We start from the raw sequence: 18,496 nt of genomic DNA, 5'->3' as shown, positions 1-18,496 counted from the left end.
ACCTCTTGCAAGCAGTCGGTCTGTTCCTCATCCTACAGACTTGGACAGGCGCGACGTATCCCTCCTAGGGCAACCCTTTTACTACTTTGCTTGATCCTTAAACTGGGAGACTTCTTTGATCTGTAGCCTCCGCGTCACACCTTGTTTCCTCCTTTGCCCTCACGAGCCCTCTCAAGCCGAGCATTAGTGCAGCCCCGTATTACAACTTAGGGGGAAAGGGGACAGCACCTCCCTCGGGATCACTTCCCTTAAAAGCCCCCCTTCCCAGTCCCGGGGAACAGGCGCGTTGTTCCTTGACGGGACCACTGGGCCAACCTCGAGGACACCGCCTTCCTGAGGGGTACGTGTGTACGTAGGTGTGCAGTGTGCGTGGGGGCGGGGGACGACAGCAGGCCCCGGGGGAAGAGCGAATGCCGCCGCGACAGCCAACGGCAGACCACACGCGTGGGGTATACAGGTAATGGAGTGACAGAAGAACTCTGGGGTTGTGAGGTACCTGGAGGAAGACGGATGATGGTAATTTGACAGTTCATGACCGTCCCATAAAGACGTGAGTGAGGATAGTTGTGAGCAAGACCGAGCAGTCCCTGGCTTCCGGGAACCTCTCCGTGCACGGGGTGGTGGTGGGGAAAGGCACGGTGAGGTGGTTGCACGGCTGGGGGGTACTGGGGGTACTGGGGTTCGTGCGACAGAGCTGGGTGCGCCGGGTACGGAGGGGTGAGAGGGGCGCTGGGGCGAGGCTCAGTGCGGGGAGACGGGAGTGGGCCGGGGAACCCAGAAGGTGAACGGGGGTCTGCCGCGAGGGGGTGCAGGGTGTTGTCTACGGCCCACAGGAAAGGGAACCTTCTGGTGATTCAGCCTAAGGAGACACCTGTTTAAAGCTTGGGGTGCTAGCGGAGACCCCGAGTGCAGCCAGCGCGGGTGACCCCGAGTGCAGCCTCGAGGACCGCCGTCCGCATTTACTGAGTGTTTGCTGTGTGCCGGGGCTGTGCCGAGCAGGTCCCACGTTAGCTCCTTCAACCCTCACGGCCGCAGGGCGTGGCCGTCGCCCGTCCCCACCCGTAGGTGGCAGAGGCACTTGCCCCCCGCTGCGCACGCAGATGTGGCCCCGTGGGCTACCGGTCCGGGCCGTCTGCCCCCGCACAGCCTGAGCTCTCAGCGTGTCCCGAGGCCGCGGGTGGGGCGCCGAGCTACGCTCCAGTGGAGAGGAACCCCGAAGGTAGGAGCCGGGGGTGCCAACCGGGGGCCCCATATTGAAGGATTGAAGGAGTTTCTGCGTTAAACATTCTGAGGACCCACGAGGGCATCGGCAGTGCTTTCCGAGTCCTCTCCTGGCAGCAGCGCAGAGGGACAGGAATGGGGCCCGTGGCGGGCTGCTGAGGCCTAGAACGCTGGTGGCCGTGAGCAGGAGCGGGGTCCACGGCTTCGGTGGGGAGTGAGCAGGCAGCTTTGGGACCCAGCAGGGGGACCTGAACTTGGGAAGGGGGCCGGTGCCCCAGCGGCAGGTGAGACGGCCGGCGGCGTCCTGGGCAGAGGCAGAGGCAGAGGGAGCCGCTGCACAGCCTGCTGAGCGGCGGCCGCGGCTTCTCTGTATCCTGCGGGGCCTCGGGTCCGTGCGCCGCGGAACAGCGGACATCCCCTGCGGCTTCCCGGAGGGGCAGCAGTGACAGCAGTGAGCGGCTGATTTCCCGGGACATTCCCTTCGCGAGTGGCCCGGGGTGAGGGACGCTCCCCTCACGCTGCCCCGGACGCGTGCTTCAGCGGGGGCGGGGGCGGGGGCTTCCCCGCGGGCAGGGACCACGCTGAGGACGCTCCGAACCTGCCTCCTCACACCTGGAAAATCCTGCTCCCAGATGCAAGCGCTTGATGCGGTGGAGGAAAACCAGAGAGGCGCCGTGAACTGAACTGCTAGGCCGGTTCGCGAAATAATCGAAATGATCCTACTCCTTCATTTTTCTAGCGGTGCACACCCAGGCCCCGAGGGCGTCTTAAGAAAACAGCCAGGGCCAAATTTATAATTAGCCGAGCCCATTTTCGCCAGGCCTCTCCGTGGATGTAGGACGGGCTTGGTTTTGTTATTTCCTTAATTGAGGGCGTCAAGAAAACACCAGCCGGGTCAGAGAGTGTTTGATCGGGGGGGGGAGGAACGAGGGACGCTGGCGGGGGGCTGGGAGGGGGCTGGGAGGGGGCTGGGAGGGGGCTGGTCTGTGCGGCCTCCCCCGAGCTTACCCACACACACAATCCTTGGTGACTGGCAGCTCCCCTGTGGAATGTGCGAATGCCTGTGAGCGTCTGGAAATTAATTTTCTTCCCAGGGCCGGGGCCTAGGGAAACCCCAGGTTTCTCAGGGAACCTAAAAGCTTCTGACAACCATTAAAATGATTCTTTTTTTACTCTTAACGCAGCTCGCCCTCCCCTTTGTCCCCTTTATTTCCAGTTAATAGGTCAACCCGACCGTCTTGAGCCTGGATGGAAGGGAAACTAGTATTTTCAAGCACTTAGGGTATCAAATGGTCCCATCGGCCTTGGGAAGTAGGCCCAGCGATTTCCATCTCGCATACAGGGAGGCTGGGGCTCCTTCGAGGCCGCTCACCCGGAGGGTCGCAGACACACAATCGCAGAGCATCTCTTGGCCTGCACGCTCTGCTGTCCTGGCCGGCAAGTGCCAGTTTCAGGTCCAAGTGAGAAGCATCCTGATGAGCGCGCCGAGGCCCCACCTTTCTCTGCGTCGCCCCCCGGGGCCTGTTCTTACTGTCAAGCAGCTGCCCTAGATTCTTGGGGCGCTCAGGTTCTTCCCGTTGGGCTCCCCCACCTCTCCCGGCTGATGCAAAGCACTTGCCCTCCTCGTGGCTTGTGCTGGTCGTTGGCACAGTGGGCAGCTCCAGGGACAAGGTCCCGTGCTTCCCAAGAACGTGACGGTCGGTGCCGCGCAGTAGGGGAAGGCACGCATCTTCCCGCCCGTCTGATCCTCCGCCCTTGCAGCGCAGAGCTCCTCCCGCCAGAGCGCTGCCTCGACCAGGACGGCCGTCCTGTGTGCAGGACCCTAGTGCCTTTCCACAGCTCCTTTCCCCGTGTTCCGAGTGGATTTTCCACCCAACTGAAGGGTGTCTCCAAAGCCGTTTGAGAAATGTGGGCCTTGGGTAGCGCACAGTAGAGCGAGCTGCTGGTCTGGGGCCGTGAGGAGAGCGGCGCCCCGGGTCTCTGCGCGCCCTGCGTCCCTACCTTAGGCCTCCACCCCATGGAACTGGTGGAACCAGTGTCCTCGTTTATAGGGTTGGGTCTTCCAGGTGCCAGAGGCGGCCCCGGCCTCCTGCCATTGTCCCAGGGCCGGCAAACTGGAGTCTTGGCTTTCATGAGGTCCCGGTGGGGGGGGCCTGTGGCCCACATGGTACCGGGGGCACGAAACCAGCGTTTTATTGCGCGCAACACAGTCGTTAAAGCTGGACTTTCAGTCCACTGGAGGCCGGACGGAAGATGACCCAGGCGGCTGACCTCACAGCTCGGGCTCCCCTGCCCTGTGTCCGAGGTCAGTGCCCTGGGTCGGGTGGGGGCGTCCCGGGGCCCGGGTGAGGCTCCCGCTGCAGGGTTCCCTTCGTGTAGAGCCCAGGCCGCAGGGGCTTGCAGGGAGGTCTGCCTCGGCCCAGGCCGTGACCCAGGGCCCAGATCGAGTCCCGCGTCGGGTCCCCGTGGGGCACCTGCTCCCCCTCTGCCCACATCTCTGCCTCTCTCCGCATCTCACGAGTGAATAAGTAAAATGTTAAATAAACTGTGGGTCCCAGGTTAAGGGCCCCTCCTGCCGGCATTGCGGCCAGTGGTGCTCCGAGCCCCGGGCTCCAAGGACTGATCCCCCCTCGCACAGCTTTCCAGGCCTGCGCTGAGCCCCAGGTCCGAAAGGCCCAGCCTGTGCGCCGGACCGGGAAGGCCGCAGCCCGTGCCTGTAGCAGAGCGCAGAGGCCCGATGGAGCGGCGGGTGGGTGCGTCCAGCAGGAGGCCTGTCGAGCAGGGTGGCCCCAGCTCCTGTGCTTGGCCCTGGGTCCCTGCGCGGCCCGGCGACCTCCGGCCCAGGTGGGAGGATGTGCAGGGGCGGCAGGTGCACTGACTCCGGCGCACACTCTGGCCCAGTCACCTGTGACCAGCACCTCGCCTGCCTCTCCTCTGCGCCAACGCTGTGCTCAGGTCCCGAGGGCCCTGGACGGCCGGAGGACGGAGGGTTCACTCTTCCAGGAGGTCCCCTCCCTGTGGCTGTTGGGAGGTCCTGCCTCAGCTACTTCTCATTTTCTTAATTCTTTGTTTTTTTTTAAGATTTTATTTGTTTATTCACGAGAGGGGGGGGGGCACAGACACAGGCAGAGGGAGATGCAGGCTCCATGCAGGGAGCCCGCCGCGGGACTCGATCCCGGGACCCCGGGGTCAGGCCCTGGGCTGAAGGCAGGTGCTCAACCACTGCACCACCCAGGCTGCCCATCTATTTCTCATTATTTTTAAGCAAGTCGTTGCAGTCTCTGGTCTGCCTGTGTCATTACCATTATTTTGCCCTTGAGATTTAATATCCTTTGTTTCCTTTTACTGTTTTTTGTTGTTGTTTTTTTCTGTGCTGTTGCGGGAGGGAGAGGAAGAAAATGGGAATGGCCATTTCACCACGTCGGAGGACTGAAGTGGTACCAATAGAGTAGCAGGGTGCAGGTGTTGACTGAGGGTTTCATCTGGATCCAGATGGCCTCAGATCTCGCCTTTCCTGCCTTTCTTGCATTCTTGTGCTCTCAGAGGACGCTGTCAAATTGGCTTTAAGTAAGTCACACTGGGCCAGTGGATAGAAAGCCCGAATTCTCCAGACAGCACCTGTTCTCCGTTCCGCCTGTGACCCGTCACGCGCTCGGGTGCCGGAGCCTAGAGCTGAGCCCGTCGCCCAGCCCCAGTGGCGGCTGCCTCTCCACTTTGGAAATGTGACCCGTGCCCTTTTTTTGCCCCATTAACACTCTTCTGTTCTTGGACTTGCTCAGCCCAGTAAAAAATAGACAAAATGGGTAGATGTGATTTTATTCGTCGAGTCTCCTTAACACCCACCTACGGCCCTTACTAATAGGGAAGTCCATGTGAACGTCCATTTCCCCAGCTACGTGCTCGTTATCATGTTCTTACCCGTGTAGAAGTCTTTGATTTTGGAGAAACCCTTCATCTTTCACATGAACTTTCCCCACAATTCGCAGAGGGGTTTTGAGCTTTTGAGAAGCAACAGGTCCCATATGGAGAGCTGCTTGGGGAGTAACTCTTAGAAGGATGCCTCGAGACTAGAGAACGTTCAGGAGACAGCACGGAAGTTCTCGGTCAAGTCATGTCTCTGGGGGGTGGTTGGAAAATTCTTGTCAGAAAGAAGACCCAGGAGATGAAGCGTGGGTTCCAGGTACGTGGGGCACTTTTGTGGAGGAAGGACCTGCTGTCCCGTGTGACTCCGAGGGGCAGACCTAGGACCCGTGTTGCAAGTCCCGGAAGAGACGTGTCGAGCACAAGTCCCCGTGTGCCCGTGTGAGCCGCTTCAGAGCGGGTGAGAGCCTGTCTCCGGAGGCCTTGGGGGCACCGGCCTCCACCCTGGACGTTCACCCTGCGACTTTAAGTTTTCAGATTTGGAGACTTGGATTTGGAGTTTGTTAGGAACTGCTGTGTTCTGTTTGCCTCGTTGGGCTCCAGGGCAGAGCCTGTGAGAACCTTTGAGCTACTTCCCCATTACCTTCCCAGATACCGTTTCTGAGTTGTGCCCCTTTGTCTTGCAGGAGAAAATGCGGAAGTTTCCATGGATGTCTCCCTGGCTTACCGTGACGATATGTTTGCTGAGTGGACTGAGATGGCCCATGAGAGAGTGCCCCGGAAGCTCAAATGTACCTTCACATCCCCCAAGGTAGGACGCCTCGCCGTCTATATTGATGGGGTTTCTCTTTGGGTTCCAGGTACAAGAGAAGATTCACTTTACAGATCGTAGATACGTTCCTTGTTCCTAGTGTGCATGACCGCAGGGGTCGGTTAGTCGTCGTCGTCTTTTGTCTTAGTAGAGAAAAGGGGGATGCAGAGATGTTACGTCCCTGCACAGGGAGGAGGCCGAGAAGGATGCCTGTCTGAAGCGATGTAGTAGTTTCTCTGAACTACCTCCATAAAAACAAACTCTTGGTTCCTTGCGCCGAGAGCGTCTGAAGAACGTTGCTAAGTTATTTTGAGGTGCAAGGATCTGTTCGTATTGGATCAGTGCTCGTATCTGCTTCTCTGTTTCGTAGGCATCCCTGTTGCCAGAGTTAATGTGCAGGTGCAAAGACTAAAACTCCCAGCGAACACCGCACACGAGCAGAGGCCCTGAGGAAGGAAATCCAGTTTCACTGGAGACCTGGGTCTTCCAACCCATTTTTAAGGCTCTGTCTTCTCTGATTCTTCCAGGAGCTCTCATTCAGTCACCCAGCGGAAGGACGCTAGGGAAGGAGGTTACCCTCTTGCGTTGAAAATAGTCAGAGGTCTTTAATTTCAGGATTCACTGAAAATGCAGAGATTGACTCAGGGACCCTCAGAGGACAGTAAGATTTGATGGTACGAGGACCAGGTCACAGCTGGCCAGGGGCCGTTTTCCCTGGCGGGGGCTGTCCTCCCGCACACGCCTTCCCGAGATCCCGACCCCCCCGACCTGCACTTACTACCCAGTTTTGAGAGTTTCTGTGAAGATGAAGTGGAGCCGCCGTCAGTGTTACTCCTATCCCTCAAGGGTGTTGACACGGGGCAGCAGCAGCTAGGGGACCTCTGACGTCCCTTCAGGTACAGGAATGGTCTCATTTTGTGTGTGTGCGTGAGGTGCACCGAAGCACATTCTTGATCTTGTCACTTGGCATCTTCAGGTCAGTTCCTTTTTTTTTATTTTTTTTTATTTTTATCATTTTTTTTGGTCAGTTCCTTTTTAAAGGATTTGGACAGCTTGGTAGTGCCTACTCCACTGATGAATTTGGTTCCTCTTCTCTCCTAGCAGTGGCCTCTCCTGACCTCACCGTGGCCTATCCCTGCAGAACTGGGGTTCCCTAGGAGTGGCAGGATAATGTGCGGGTGAAAGTGAACGGTCGAGAGGAACTGGAGGTAGCGGGAGAGAGGAACATCTGACGTTTTCAGATCTCTGTATGCAATAGGGGAAGTTAATTAAAACCTTTTCAACTGTCACTGCAAGCTGATTGTATCTTCCAGAGGTGAGATTGGTTGGATGCCTAACCTAAAGCATCTGAAGCTCTGGCATATGGAATTTCATCCTCGGAAAGGGGGAAACTCATTTCTCACCTTACTTGAACACGTGGAGGGTGCCGAGAAGCAGAGCAAGGAGGAGGTCATTAAGAAGCCTGCAACTGCTTCTTAATGATGGCTGCTTAATTATCTTTAGGATGTGTTGATCCCTTTCAAGAAAGATATTAAACCTTGAAAAGTGTGAAGGAAATGAATCATCAGATCTCTGCTTTTTGATTGCACTGAAATTTAGTCTTGAGTCTGAAGATTAAATGAGAAATTGCTCTAAAGCTTTTTAGTCCCTGGTGGATTGTGAAGTCGAGAGGGAAAAAAAAAAAAAAGTCAAGTTGCCACCTGCTGTAATTTGTCCTAATTAGACAGGCTCATGCTGGAGTTGGGGGAGGGCTGAGGGGGATGGGGGAAAAGGGGGGGGGGAGTGTCTTTCTTCTTAAATGCCCTAAATACTGGCAGAGGCTGAACCTCTGCATAGGAAGAGTCCCTGACAGGATTCAGCGGGTTTTTCCCTGAGACAGGTAGGTCGGGCCAGGGTCCCAGGAGCTGATGTATCTGATCTGTTGAGCTTCGGTAACGTCTCATGGAGTGGTAGTGTTACCCCCCCGTGAGGACCGAGCAGTGGGGGACGCCCCGGGGACCGTCCTGGGGAACTGGAAGGAACCCCAGGGATCGTGTTTTACGTGGAGGACAGCGAGGCTGAGTGAGGCAGGTGACCTTCACAGCTGCCCAGCCGGGGGCAGATCCAGGCCTCCCTCGTGCCTGCCGTTGGCATGTCTGAGGCGGCATCACTGTCTCCTCCCCGATGTACTTGAGGGTCCTCTTCGCCGTCAGAGCTGGAGGCTGGACGTGGAAGGCCCCTGTCCCCAAACCAATGTTGCTACAACTTTGGGACCTCGGGCGAGAAACGAATCAGTGGCATTAACACTCAGTTTTGGTTCCCTTCCCTCTCAAAACTCTCAATTCGTAGAAATAAAGCGAGACCCTCAATGGAGACACGTTAGAAAATCTTTTTCATGCCGTTTCCACGGAGGGTAATCCGTTTCCTCGGTGCAGCTTCATCTGGAGCCAAATTAGGGCCTCCAGTGTATTGTCAGCAGTGCCTGCAGGGCCCGGCCCGGCCCTGACTCAGACGGACAAAAGGAAGGAGCAGAGGGGAGGGAAGGAATCTGTGTGGGAAGGTTCATCCAGTCTGCAGCTGAAGTTTGGGGGAGAAGCAGGAAGCTTTCTACAGGAGAATTTTTTAGATCTCGCAAGCCAAGAGTCGTCAACTGCGACTGCTGAAAGAGCCCCTCGAACCTTCGACGATGAAGAACTATCGCGAGTGACTAGTTGTGGCTGCTGTGAGTGAGGAATGGGGGGATGGATGTGTAGATTCAGCTATTAGTCTGCTGAAATTCTGTGTGTTGCCCTCCAAGCTCTGAGCGTCCAATAAAGGATCCCCCAAGATCCTAAAAGGAGCAGAGACCCTTCTACGCACGTTGGGCAGCAGACTCCTTGTAGAGTTTCTCCACTGGACTTTTTACTCCAGAGACCTAAAAATATTTGTGTGGGTCATGAGAATATAGGTTTAGGAACAACAAATTACACTTGCTCAAGAGCTGCATGCCAGCAAGCACTGACGCTGGCACAGAAACCCTCCGCTGATGGCAGACGCTCCTCTCTTCCCAAGGGGGAGTCCCTGGCTGCTAAAGCTCCTGCCTCCTCACTCCCACATGTACCCCCACCCCCAGCTCCTTGGCCGGGGCGCATGGCCCAGGGTCCTGGGTGAGTCAGAGCAGAATTTAGTTTTCAAAAGCAACCTGTACCCCCCCTACTCTTTAATAACCAGGCTCTGGGCAGTAGCTCTTCAATCATTGGCAGGAAGTCTAAGACTTTTTCTCAAAATTGGGCTAAATTTGGTTTAATTAAAATCTCTGGGCAGCCTGGGTGGCTCAGCGGTTTAGCGCCTGCCTTCATCAGGGCGTGACCTTGGAGACCCCGAATCGAGTCCCAGGTCGGGCTCCCTGCATGGAGCCTGCTTCTCCCTCCACCTGTGCCTGTGCCTCTGCCTCTCTCTCTGTCTCCTCTCTGTGTATTCTCATGAATAAATACTAAAATCTTAAAAAAATAAAATAAAATCTCTGCTCCCTCCTGCCACCTTACCTCTTGGGCAGAAAACCCCAAGTGTGCGTCTCTAGCAGACTAACCCCATCATTACCTTTTGCCCTTCCGGTCTTCCCCAGATTCTAAGTGCTCCCTGACTGACTGCTTTTTCTGTCAAATCCGTAGAAAGAGGGTCGTTTCACCTTCTTGTAGCTTCTCCTTCGGGCCCAAACCGTGAAAATAATTAGCCGTCATCGAAAAGTGTGATGAACACCAGCAAAGGCTTCTCCCTGAATGTCTTAGAAGCTGACTGGTCTACGCAGCCGTGAGGTCTCCAGGGATGTGATGTGTTGTGCGTAGAAAGCCCTTGCGGTCCTCGTAGACCAGCTTAGTCTGATGTGAGGCTTATGAGGACTGGAGAACCGCGGAAGTGTTACGAGATAGAGGAGAGTCGCTTTTTATCTAAAATTTCTGGTTCTAGGGATCCCTGGGTGGCGCAGCGGTTTGGCGCCTGCCTTTGGCCCAGGGCGCGATCCTGGAGACCCGGGATCGAATCCCACGTCGGGCTCCCGGTGCATGGAGCCTGCTTCTCCCTCTGCCTGTGTCTCTGCCTCTCTCTCTCTCTCTGTGTGTGTGACTATCATAAATAAATAAAAATAAAAATAAAATTTAAAATAAAATAAAATTTCTGGTTCTACTTCAAATGTGGCTGGGTTTTGGGGGGCGGGGGCAGGAGCAGCCAGTGGACGCCGTGCCTCCAGCGTGCCCTGTCACCTGGAGCTCTGCGGTGCACCGTTAAGCATTAGCTCGTGAGGACGGGGGACACGAGGCCAAGGTCAGAGCGATCCCACGTAGCCTGTGGGAATCGTGATTGTGCCTCAAACCCTCTGCTCTCTTCCAGACCCCAGAGTATGAGGGCCGTTACTACGAATGCGATGTCCTTCCTTTCATGGAAATTGGGTCTGTAGCTCACAAGTACTACCTTCTGAACATCCGGCTGCCTGTGAACGAGAAGAAGAAAATCAACGTTGGGATCGGGGAGATAAAGGATATTCAGTTGGTGGTGAGTGAATCTCATGGACCCAAGCGGCATGTGGCCCCGGGACGCTGGCTCAGGACACGGGGGTGTGAGCAAGGATATCGGAAGGGGGCCCCGGGTCACCCTTGGCACCTCCGTGTGTCAGCTGCTCCACCTGAGAAATAGGAATAATATCCCCACGATGACTGGGGGCTTAAATTTACACGAGAGACTACAGAAGTGGAAAGCAGCTCAGTTACGTGCCCGTTGAAGATTTTATCGTAATGGTCACGGTGACATCCTAACACCAGGATGAACTTTGTTTTTTTTTTTTTTTTGACATATCTCACCTCACAAGCACAAGTGTTAAAGCAGTCGTTTTAGGTTCTTTCCATTTTGTTTAACATGGAAAGAAAAAGTAGAACATGAAGCAAAAGGCTTTTTTATGAATCTAAAAAAAGTGATATGAAATTTGTATTTACTGTAGAAAATTAGGAAGACAAGCATGTAGAAGAACATAAAAATCAAAAAACAAAAGAAGAACGTAAAAATCAAAAAAAAAAACATAAAAACTACCTGTAAAACGTAGAGAAAGAATCATTGTTGAGGTTTTGATGTCTCTCCTTATAGATCTTTTTCCTGCATAGATAGATGGAAGCATATTTTTTTTTTTTACCAAAACCAAAAAAAAAAAAAATCACACTCAACTGATTTGTTCCTTGCTTTTTTTCATTTAATAGTATATTTGAGAATATAATATACTTGGCAATGCTGCTTAGCGTTCCACTGAATAGATTTGCCTTAATGCATTTTACCAATCCCAACATTTTGGGCATCTTAAAATATCTCAATTTTTCAGTTAAAAAACCTTAGGGAGAAAAAAAAAAAACTTAGGAAAAATCTTTGATCATGTTTGTAAGGATTCCTGTTGTATAGACTGGGTCCATTTTTTGTTTTGTTTTGTTTTGTTTTTTGCCTTTTAGTTAGATTTCCGCCTGAGGGAGGGGCTTGGGAGAGCGTGAAGAGGGTCCATGCCATGAGTGCTAAAGCTCTGGATTGAAAGTTCAGCAGAAAATAGCTCCTTTCGCGTCTCCCCAAGATGCATTTATTTGCTGGTAGAAAGCGGCACTAAGATACATTCACCTTCAAAATTATGGTTGGTCTCTGTCCAGGGGATCCACCAGAATGGAGGCTTCACCAAGGTGTGGTTTGCCATGAAGACCTTCCTCACGCCCAGCATCTTCATCATCATGGTGTGGTACTGGAGGAGGATCACTATGATGTCCCGACCCCCCGTGCTTCTGGAGAAGTAAGAGCTGGTTTCAGAGCCCTCGTAAGGCTCCGGGCACCCCGGGTCGGCCCGCCGCGGGCCTGGTGTCCCTGGGCTCTGCCTCCAGTGGTCCGTGTGTTACTTGGGCTGGTGATTGGACCCGGTCATCCTGGACTCTTCTTACTCCTTCAGGTTTCACATGCAAATCACCGTTAAAGCCCGGGGATCGTACACCGCTCCTGTTCTCTTTGCTCGTCGTTCCCGTGGTCTGAGTCAGATAACGGTCTCTGTCGCAGAGACAGGGGACACACGCTCTTGCGCCTGAGTCCGACCCCCTCACCCCCGGGAGGACAATACTCTCGTCCACACATTCCCTTTCTGTCCCACGTTCCCGATTTTTCCTTTCTGCCGGGTTATTCTCATTACCCTACAAACATGCTGTATCATTCGCTTTCTTGGACAAGACTCTGACCTTTCCTACTCCCCCCGGAAGCCACCGCACCGTTTTTCTGCTCCTCTTTACACCAACCCTCCTAAAAAGAGCCTCGTCTGCCCTCTTCTCTGCCGGTCCTTTCTTGAGCCCGCCCCACCCCTCATTGAGCCTGCTCTTGGCAGGGTCACCCGTGACCTTCACGCTCCTAATCCGATGGTCGCGGCTCAGCTCTCACTTCTCTAGACTCGGCCCCAGCGTTCAACGTCTTCGGTCACTTCCTTGTTGTCCACGGAGCCTCCTCCACCTTCTCACGGTTCTCCTCCTCCTCCGCTGGCCGTCATGGTCTCCGGAGCTGTGTCCAGCCGGCTTCCCGCCCCCCTGAACTTTGGAGCCAGGGCTCAGTCTTCGGACCTCTTCTCTTTATTAGCTCTGCTTGTTCCTGGAGTGGTGTCTAGCCTCATGGTCTTGAAAATCATCTAGTGTCTGATGACCCTTCATTCTTGTCCTTACCCTCAGCCTCTCAGCCCTAAACCCAAATATTCCAGCTGTTAATTCAGTGTCTTCACTTTCCGAAAATGTAACACGTGCAAGGACAGTGTTCTCTGTCCTCCTGCTTCTAACTGGCTCCTCTCCCCGGCAGCCCCGTCCACTGGGGATGGAAATGGCAGCTCCAGCCTCGCAGGGGCTCGGGTTAGGGAGTGGGAGTTCATCTTTGCTTCCCGGGTTTCTCCCCGGCCCTCATCCAGCCCAGCAGGACGTCTCACCGTATCCATCGCTGCCCCCTAATCTAACACCCCATCACCTCTCCCTCCGCACCTGGATCATTGCACGCGCCTCTCCACTGTTGCTGCTTCCGCTGTTTTCCTTCCTGTGGTCTGTTCTCACAGCAGCCAGTGTTCCCTTTCTGGTGTAAATCAGGTCTTGTCACTCCTCTACTCAGAGCTCCCGGTTGGCTTCTTACTTCCTTTGCTCTGACCTCTAAAGCCCTTGATGACCTGGACCCTTGCTACCCCTGATTTTGTGTGCTGTCCTCTGTGCCAGCTTGATGATGCTCATACACGTCTGACCTGCTCCCACCTCGGGGCCTTTGCACTTGCCGCTGTCTTCCTCTGAATGCTCTTTCCTAGCTACCTCTGTGGCTCAATTTCCTTCAGGCCAGCCGTAATGTCTTTTATCTTTAGCCATCTTATCCGCCTCCTATAAGAGAACACCCTTTCTCTCTCCATTCTCTTACCTGGCTTTACTTTCCTTCATTATATTCTCAGTTCATTAGTTACCCTTCCTCTCAGACCCCTGTCCCCCTCTTTTGAATGCAAGCATCATTAGACCAGGATCCTGCCTGCTTTGTTTACTGCCATGTCCCCAGTGTCTAGAATAGTGACTGGCACATAGTAGGGGCTCAAGAAGTATGGATTTATTTAATGAACGAATGATGCCACCCCGTTGTTGAAACTTCTTACTGGAGCCTCTGTTTTTTCAAGATAAATTTCAGGTTCTCTGATGGGGCGGGCACGCTTCTTCACGAGCTCAGCCTTTTTCTACTTCTCTGGTGCCGTGTCCCGTCATTTCCTCGATGTCCGGCTTGCAGCTGTCCAGGCTTCTGGGCCTCATGCAGGCTCTCCCCTGCTTGGAAGGCCCTTCCACGCCCCCGGTCTTGACCCACGAGGCCTCCCAGTCTCCGTGTCTGTCGGGGGTAGAAGTCCCCGTGGCAGCCTGTGCGCACTTTGCCAGTATCTCCGGTCACTCTTCACGTGGCTCAGCCGCCGCCGAGTCTTCCTCCATGGGTTGAGGAGCCCTACGTCGCCCAGTTATGGGAGGCCCTCCCCAAGTGCCCAGCCTGAGATCCCTGCGTGGTCAGCACTTGCATATCCCGTAGGTGTGATTGAAAGTAGGGACGAGTCCCTTAAACAGTGAACGGTATTTGGTAGAGCGGTGGCAGTTAGTCGTGCAACACGGGAGAAAGCAAGCGCAAAACTAAACAAGCCGCTAAAAGATGTTGTATTTCTTGCTGTTGGGGGTAATTTATTACTGAAACCAACGTGCTCACCTAGTTCATGATTGCCGAGGCTATTGTCGTCATCGTGGATGTTGTGAATGATCAGGTTAATGATTATCTGAAGACGTAAAAGAGCATAATTATGTCCAGTGAGGTCTGTTTAAGGAGGCAGAGGAGGGGATGCCTGGGCGGCTCAGCGGTTGAGCGTCCGCCTTGGGCCCAGGGCGTGACCCCGGGGTCCCGGGATCGAGTCCTGCATCGAGCTCCCTGCAGGGAGCCTGCTTCTCCCTCTGCCTGTGTCTCTGCCTCTGTCTGTGTCTCTTGTGGATAAATAAAATATTTAAAAAAAAAGAGAGAGAAATGAAGGCAGAGTTGGGGACAGCATCACAGAACTCCTGACCTGATGTGGGCCCAGAGTGCAGCGCAGGGCACAAGGAGGTGAGCCTCAGTTGTACAGGAGGGTTAGTGTCGCACACCTTCATTCCGCAGGGGACTGAACAACGTGGGGCACGTGGCCTCAGTGTAGAAACCCACGGTGAGAGCTGAGGACTCCGTCACGTGGCTGTGGTTTCAATATGTACCATCCTAATTCTCAAGCGACTGGGTTGGGAGTTTTTACATTTTTGTTTTGAAAATCTGCCTTTGGGATGAATAAAATGGCTTCCCTGGTATCTTCTCATGATCAGAGTCATCTTTGCTCTTGGGATTTCCATGACTTTTATCAACATCCCCGTGGAATGGTTTTCCATTGGATTCGACTGGACCTGGATGCTGCTGTTCGGCGACATCCGCCAGGGCATCTTCTACGCGATGCTCCTGTCCTTCTGGATCATCTTCTGTGGAGAGCATATGATGGTAAGAGCTCCCCAGGATGGAAGGGCGGGCCACGGGCCGGTAAGCTAGTGGCTGCAGAACTGAGCCGTGGAGTCGGGACAGCGGTTCACACTCTGACTCCACCGCTTGTGACTAGGCAGGTGGCCTTAGGCGAGTGACTGTGGCTCAGAGTCTCAGGTTCCTCATCTGTAAAATGGATTTTAAAGGCCTGGCATAGGGCTTTCGTGAGATTCAAGCGAGACAATGTGAGCATTTCACAGAAGGTCCACACACTTCTGCCTTGGCTTCAGCTCTGCTCATCCCAGGACCAAGGTAACCCCCGGAGCATGTGGGTCTGACTCTTTCCAGCTGGCGGTGTGTCCAGGCGGCCTAGTAACCCCTGTGCCCCTGACATACGGACCTCCCTGGGCTCCGCCTGCACAGGCGTCACATCCTATTTCAGGAGGCACCGAAGGTACCGTGGATAAAAATAAGAGCGGTGCCGTCATCACGTCGTGGCTGCGGTGATCTTTGCCAGCTGGAGCGGGGCCTCCCGTCAGGCAGCCGGCCTCCTGGCAGCACACTGCTCTTGAATTCCGTCGGGGTGGGTCATCGCGTCTGAAGTCTCGCAGCCCTTCTGGGGGAGCCGTGAGGGGAGACAGCTTGGCTGAGAGCTGGGGCAGCCGGGGTGGGCGTAGGGCGGCTCCTGCAGTGATGCACCCAGAGCCCCCGGCGGCAGAGGTGGGGGCCCGGGGCCTCGGGCCCGGCAGCAGCACAGCAGCCGGGTGGGCGGCCCGGGGGGCCTTGTGTGCGCCGTCCCACCCGGGCCCCAGCCTGGATGCTGACGTTTGTCTTCGGCCTTTCCCCGTTTCCTCGCTCTACATTCCTTCGTCTTCTGTCTCTTAGCGTCTTTGTGTATCAGAGGAACCACGCTTGTTTGCAGTGGAGATGCGGGGAACGTACGTGTAGTTTCCTAACCATGACACACACTGATGTATCTTTTGACATATTTTAATGCCTCCGACTCTTTATTTTGTCCTCTGGGCATCGGCGGCCCGAACAAACACAAGTGACGATTCACATAAGAGTTTAGTTCTGGGGGAAAAATAAATAAATAAATAAATAAATAAATAAATAAATAAATAAATAAATAAATAAATAATAAAATGAATTAAAAATCAAAAAATTAAAAAAATATAAACAAATAAATAAGAAAGAAAGAAAGAAAGAAAAGAAAGAATTTAGTTCTGGGGATGCCTGGGTGGCTCCAGGGTGGAGTGCCTGCTTTTGGCCCAGGGCGTGACCCCCGTGTCCCGGGATCGAGTCCCACATCTGGGCTCCCTCCATGGAGCCTGCTCCTCCCTCTGCCTGTGTCTCTGCCTCTCTCTGTCTCTCATGAATACATAAATACAATCTCAAAAAAAAAGAAGAAGAATTTAGTTCTGGGGGCAGCTGGGTGGCTCAGTGGTTAAGCATCTGCCTTTGGCTCAGGTCACGATCCCAGGGTTGTGGGGTCAAGCCCATGTCGGGCTCCCTACCGGTGGGGAGCCTGGTCATTCGGCCTCTCCCCTCAACCCCCCCTCACTCATGCTTGCATGCGCGCCCTCTCTCAAATAAAATCTTTAAAGAAAAAGAACTTAATTGTGAATGCGTGATCTTGCACAGAGCTTGGGCTGCTAAGGGTGCAAGGCCCTTTGTGTCCGGGGCATCCTGTGCTCACCCTGTGGATGGGCCGAGACATCCTCCGTCCTTTGGAACGGGGGTTTTGGACTTGCTCTTGGCCGTGTGCTTGGTATCGAGCAGGTGGTCCGCAGGGGCTGTGGGAGGGCCTGACGCACCCAGAACGGCTTCGCTGTCTCTTCCCTCATTTTCCATGTTGCTTTGCCTCAGGATCAGCATGAGCGGAATCACATAGCCGGGTACTGGAAGCAGGTGGGACCCATTGCCGTCGGCTCTTTCTGCCTCTTCATATTTGACATGTGTGAGAGGTGAGCAGGTGCCGGGGGCCTGGGCTCAGTGTGCACCCCGGGTCCACCGCGGCTCTGGGAGGAGCATCCTAAAGGCGGGAGGCTGGCGGGAGCCTGTGGGGTCCAGGCATCGGCCCCGCTGCTCCTGAGCCTCAGGTTCGGTCCGGCCGAGCTTAGACACGGGCCGGCCGGGCGGAGGCGCCGAGGGGGTGGACGGGGCGGCTCCCCTTTGCCCGTGGGCTAATGCTCCTTCCCGTCTCGTTCTCTTCGCAGGGGGGTACAGCTCACGAACCCCTTCTACAGCATCTGGACGACAGATGTTGGAACGGAGCTGGCCGTATCCTTCCGTGACGGCTGCAGGGCTTCCTTCCTGCCGCAGCTGCCTGGTGCCCCAGGACCACTTCTGGGTCCTGCTGACGTTGTCCGTGCGCCCAGCCGCGGCTCTGATCCTCACCCAATGATAATGGCACAGTTAGGGCCAATGACACGAAGAACGAATGCTCGCTTTTAAGCCGGGCCAGAGCGGGCGAGGCGCGGAGGGCGCGGCGTGTCCCCGGGCAGGGTGGTGGCTGCTGGCCTCGCCGGCCTCGCCGTGACCTGCTGGCCGCCTGTTGGCCGCACGCTCGGGCGTGCCTGGCTCGTCCCCGGAGCCGCGGAGCCCCCCGGGCCCCGTGGGCGGCCCGTTTCCGAGGTTGGGCGCGAGCAAGACTCCTTCCAGCGGCCTCGCGTGCTCCTGGCCGAGCGCGGGGGTGAGGCCAGGGCGCGGTGGGGCTGGCGGGGCCCTGGGTAAGCCGCGAGCAGCATCTGCGCGGGCCGACGCCAGGCCGCCTGTCCCCCGGGAGGCTGGATCCGATGTTCTGTGTCCCTGAGCGAGGTGTCCGTGCTTGGGGCGGGCAGCCGCAGTCCTGGTCCCGGTGGTCCCTCGCCGCGGGCCGTGCGCCTGTCCGGCCGTGCAGCCTGTGCAGGCGCCGCGGTGTCGCAGGCCCGGGGGAGCAGGAGCAGGAACAGGAGCAGGAGCAGGAGCAGGCCGATGCGTCGCGGCCTCGCCTGACGACAAGTCCAGGCCCCCCCACCCCCGCGACTGTGGCGGCCCCGCGCGGGGAGGACTTCCCACGTGCTGTCCTCCGCCCGTCCCTCGCGCAGAAGCCGTGAAGTCCCGGGAGGCAAATAAAGTGTCCTCCCGGAGCGAAAGGCGACGTGTCCTTCCTTCGGGCCGGCCGGCGTGAGGAGAGGAGGAGCCGCGGCCCGCAGGCCACCTAGTGAGCCGCGCCCTGAGCTCACGCTCGCTCGTGATTTGGACTAGGCGGCTCGGGGTGGGCGACCGCGGAAAGGACTTGGGTCGGGCTCAGCGTGCCCTAGGTCTGCGTGGTCCTCGCCTGGAGCTTTCTAGGCGGCTCCTGCCCCCACCCCCGGGCCCCGCTCTCCGTTCGGGCCACGGGCTTCCCCGGTGCTGACCGAGAAGGGCAAGCCCAGCCCCACCCCGGCCCAGCGTCCCCTGCCGCTCCCACCCCCGGCGTCACCTCCCGACGCCGCGGCGGCTCCGGGGCCTTATAAACGTCCAAGGGGGGAGCCCAGCGGTCCTCAAGCACGACCATGCTCGGTTTCCTTGCCCTTGGAAGGCCCTGGAACCTGGGCCGTGCGCTGACCCGGCTGCTGACTTGGA

General features: G+C 55.9%; 1 protein-coding gene across 1 annotated transcript in view; it reads left to right on the top strand.

Annotated features, from left to right (window-relative positions):
• Positions 1-18,496, top strand: part of WLS (Wnt ligand secretion mediator) — a 94,307-nt gene that overhangs the window by 57,881 nt on the left and 17,930 nt on the right. The window contains exons 3-8 of the mRNA XM_055339667.1: positions 5,769-5,893; positions 10,238-10,399; positions 11,527-11,663; positions 14,740-14,908; positions 16,757-16,854; positions 17,107-17,170. Coding sequence (XP_055195642.1) covers positions 5,769-5,893; positions 10,238-10,399; positions 11,527-11,663; positions 14,740-14,908; positions 16,757-16,854; positions 17,107-17,170 — 755 coding nt within the window. The remainder of the gene's footprint in view (positions 1-5,768; positions 5,894-10,237; positions 10,400-11,526; positions 11,664-14,739; positions 14,909-16,756; positions 16,855-17,106; positions 17,171-18,496) is intronic.

Source organism: Nyctereutes procyonoides, unplaced genomic scaffold, assembly GCF_905146905.1.
Source record: "Nyctereutes procyonoides isolate TBG_1078 unplaced genomic scaffold, NYPRO_anot_genome, whole genome shotgun sequence".
Classification (NCBI taxonomy): domain Eukaryota; kingdom Metazoa; phylum Chordata; class Mammalia; order Carnivora; family Canidae; genus Nyctereutes; species Nyctereutes procyonoides.
Note: the sequence above shows the minus strand (reverse complement) of the source record. Positions and strands in the feature narration are given on the sequence as shown.